Source organism: Salarias fasciatus, chromosome 6 (genome assembly GCF_902148845.1).
Source record: "Salarias fasciatus chromosome 6, fSalaFa1.1, whole genome shotgun sequence".
NCBI classification, from domain to species: domain Eukaryota; kingdom Metazoa; phylum Chordata; class Actinopteri; order Blenniiformes; family Blenniidae; genus Salarias; species Salarias fasciatus.
Genome location: NC_043750.1, coordinates 40447590 through 40451099, shown reverse-complemented (window position 1 = coordinate 40451099; position 3510 = coordinate 40447590). Strand labels below are relative to the sequence as shown.

The following is a 3510-nucleotide window of genomic DNA, read 5'->3' as shown; positions in this document are numbered from 1 at the left end:
CAGAGGGAGGGCGGAACCTGAGACGTTGGATTAAAAAAACCTCTCTCTTTCAAAACTCCGGACACGAGCTTTAACCCTGTATCTTTAAAATATCATACAGCCATGCTCCTCCTCTATCGAGGGTTTTTGCCTAATTTTCTCAGAGAGACAATTAATTGCTAAGAAAACAATGGAAAAATCCAGCCATGTCATGCAAAGGTATTCTTAAGAAATGAGTGTATCATCAGTTTACCTTTGCTAATCACGAGAGCCACTGAATCCATTCACTCAGTTGTGACCAGTAGATGGTTCCTGATGTCCTGATGTTGTCGTGCAGATGGTGGCGTTGTGGTACGTCCTGCTCGTGTGCTGGGCGTGGCCCCCCCCATGTCAGACTTCCGGTGTTCCCTTCGTGGGAAGTCCCCAGGAGTGCGCACAGACTCCGTTCGTTCCCGGGTACAACCTGGGCGGAGAAGGCTTCGACATCGTCACCATGGAGAGGAAAGGCGCCTACGTCATCGACACCGAAACCTGGAACTTGGGAAACGGGACCTGCAGGTTGTATCAGAACAGCTACATGAAAAACGAGAAGCAGAAGGTCCCGGCCGCCGTGTTGGACTGGAGGACCCTCCCCAAGTGCAGTCTGAAGGTTTCCAGTCTGAGCTACTATTCTGCCGAGTCTGTGATGAACGACTCCACCTCGTCTGTCTCCAACAACTGGAAAATAGGCCTGGACATCCAGAACAAGTTGATCGGTGCTGGAATATGCCTGGGCGGCTCCCATTCCAGGGAGTCCACCTTCGCCAGCCAGAAGTCAAAAGAAGACCGCTACGAGTTCTTCCGTCACTCCGTTCACTGTAACCTCTACAGGTGGGTGACCGCGTTTGTTCTGTTGTTGTGAGCAACAATAGCTGTATGGAAGTCTTCCACCATTCCATCCAGCCATCCATCCATCCATCCATCCATCCATCCATCCATCCATCCATCATGCATCATCCATCCATCCATTCATTGTCCTTAATCCTTCCATCCATCCACCCATCCATCGTCCATACATCCATCCCTCCATCCACCTCATCTACTACATGCATTCATAAATACACCAGTGATACAGAACATTATTAAACACTTTTTTTTTGGTTGTACTGGTTTTCATTTTTTTGCATTTCTGTTTCATTACTTGAAAAACATTTTTGAAATAACATGCTCAGCGAGAACATGCAGAAACTAAACAGAATCCAGTGAGGTGTTCATCTGTGAGATGCTAATGCTAAACACTGCAGGAAAAGTGGGGATCTGACCGAACGCTGAACTGATGACGTGTCTTCTACTTTACAGATACCGGCTGAAAGCAAATCCTCCTTTGAGTCCAGAGTTTCAGGCGGCCATCAACGCGCTTTCCTCCAGCTTCCCGGACAAACAGCTGCTGTATCAGTCTCTGATTGACACGTATGGGACACATTTCATCACGCAGGTTTATCTGGGAGGAGAAATGAAGGCCACCACAGGTGTGCGGACCTGCCAGGCCAGCCTCAGTGGCGTGTCGGCAACGGAAATCAAGGACTGTTTGTTCGTTGAGGCCTCGGTTCACTTCCCTGCTTCTGTTAGCATTAATTCGATGACTGAGCACTGCAGGGCCAAGAAGGCCAAGCTAGGCCACGGCTCCAGTTTCAGCACGCTTTTTAATGAGCGTATCTCAGAGGTAATCGGAGGAAACATTGGAGAATCTGACATCCTCTTCCAAGGACAATCCAGCAACGCTGCCATCAACAATTGGGTGGCCTCTCTCCGGACCACTCCCGACATCATCCAGTACACCCTGAACCCCCTGCACACCATCCTGCCCAGCCAGCATCCTGCCCGGGACAGGCTGAAGAGGGAGGTAGAGAAGCACATCATGAAGAACGCGGTGTCGACAAAATGCTCCGAACCCTGTGCGATCGGGAGAAAGTCCAGCAAAAGAGACCCGTGTGCCTGCGTCTGCCACAACAACCAGAACATGAAGCCCAACTGCTGCCCGGCCGGGACAGGCTTCGCTACCTTGGAGGTGTTCAACCTGTATGCGACGGACCTGTATGGAGACAGGTTTACCCAGACGGACGGTTTAGTCCAGGTCGATTACGGCAGCAGGATAGCACGCACCAGCATCATTACCGATGACGACAATCCCCGCTGGCCGGAGACGTTTGACTTCGGAACCATCCAGATCACCATGAAGGACCAGCTCACATTCGAGGTTTACGATTCCGACTCTTCCTGGAACAGCGATCTGCTCGGACGCTGTTCGTTCGCACTGCGTAGCGGAGCCGTGAGCGACAGCTGCATGTTCGAATACGGCACCTTCTTCTTTTCTTACGCGGTGAAGTGTTCTCCCAGTCTGGGAGGTGACCGGTGTCAAGAGTACATACCCTCCCCCATGAGCTCCTCTCTGGCCAGCCAGTTCTACTCCAGAAACGGAGTCCTGGTGGGAGAGGGACTGGAGCGATGAGGGAGTGAGAACCTCATTCTGTTTTGTTTGGAGCATTCACATCTTTACAGATGATGCATTTCTTTCCGAGAGCATTCATTTAACATCTGCTGCTTATCTTTCCTTTTTGTTTATTATCCAGGCTTGCAATAAAGCATCAGCAAAGACAACAGGCGGTCTGTTTGATTTCTTATATCAATAATATAACATGAATTCTTGCAACTTCCTGAGAGTAAGACCTTGATTATATTCATTGAAAACCCAGTGAAGTTATTTTATAAGCTACTATAAGTAAAATGACTGAGTTGTGGCACATCAGCTGACCTGTTTGGGTCAGCCTGACTCCCTGTTCGCGTAATATTTCAGGTGAAAATATGCGACTGTCAAAAGATACATTTTCACATAATTTCTGTAGTTAATCACAATCAAAACATTTTGAATTGCATTTTGAAAATTCTGTTATTTTGCATTTAAAAGCAGTTAATAATTTCAGAATAAAGTTCCAAAATAAAGTGCCATGTTGACCAACTTCATACAATGTCTACGTCAAATACAGTTTAAAACTGAAAAAAATGCCATATAGATACATATGTAGACACTCACCTATCTAGGAATACATGCTTACACACACATTTAACCAATTTATCTAATTTAACATGTTTGAAAAGGGACAGGAAGAATTTAAACTTATTCAATCCTGCACGTTTCCAATAATCAATAATCACTGTGTCTTGTAATCATAGCTATAACCCCTGGTTCCTGGATCTTATGGATTAAATATAAGGTTTGACATAATTAAGATTGTCATCTAAAACACCATCACACTCTCATGTCCAGTCAGTCCAACCATTCAGGAGAGTCAGAAAACAAGGTTACAATGAGCCTCATCATCCTGAAGACGAGCCAGCGACTCCAATTACGGGCCGAAACCCACCCGTTGAGAATCACTGGTCTACGGAGTCAACTGGAGTGCAAAGACTAGACTTACAACACAATCCAAGCAAGTTTTCAGGAGTGTGCAGACTATTGTTTTTTCCCTCATATCTCAGATTAACCACACTGCC

At 46.8% G+C, this 3510-nt stretch overlaps 1 protein-coding gene across 1 annotated transcript; it reads left to right on the top strand.

The window, feature by feature from the left end:
• The first annotated feature begins 316 nt into the window (after positions 1–316).
• On the top strand, positions 317–2612 carry LOC115391152 (perforin-1-like). The gene is made up of 2 exons (XM_030095270.1): positions 317–849; positions 1318–2612. The coding sequence occupies exons 1-2, from the start codon at positions 317–319 to the stop codon at positions 2465–2467; spliced, it is 1683 nt and encodes a 560-aa protein (XP_029951130.1). The 3' UTR covers positions 2468–2612.
• The last annotated feature ends 898 nt before the right edge of the window (positions 2613–3510 follow it).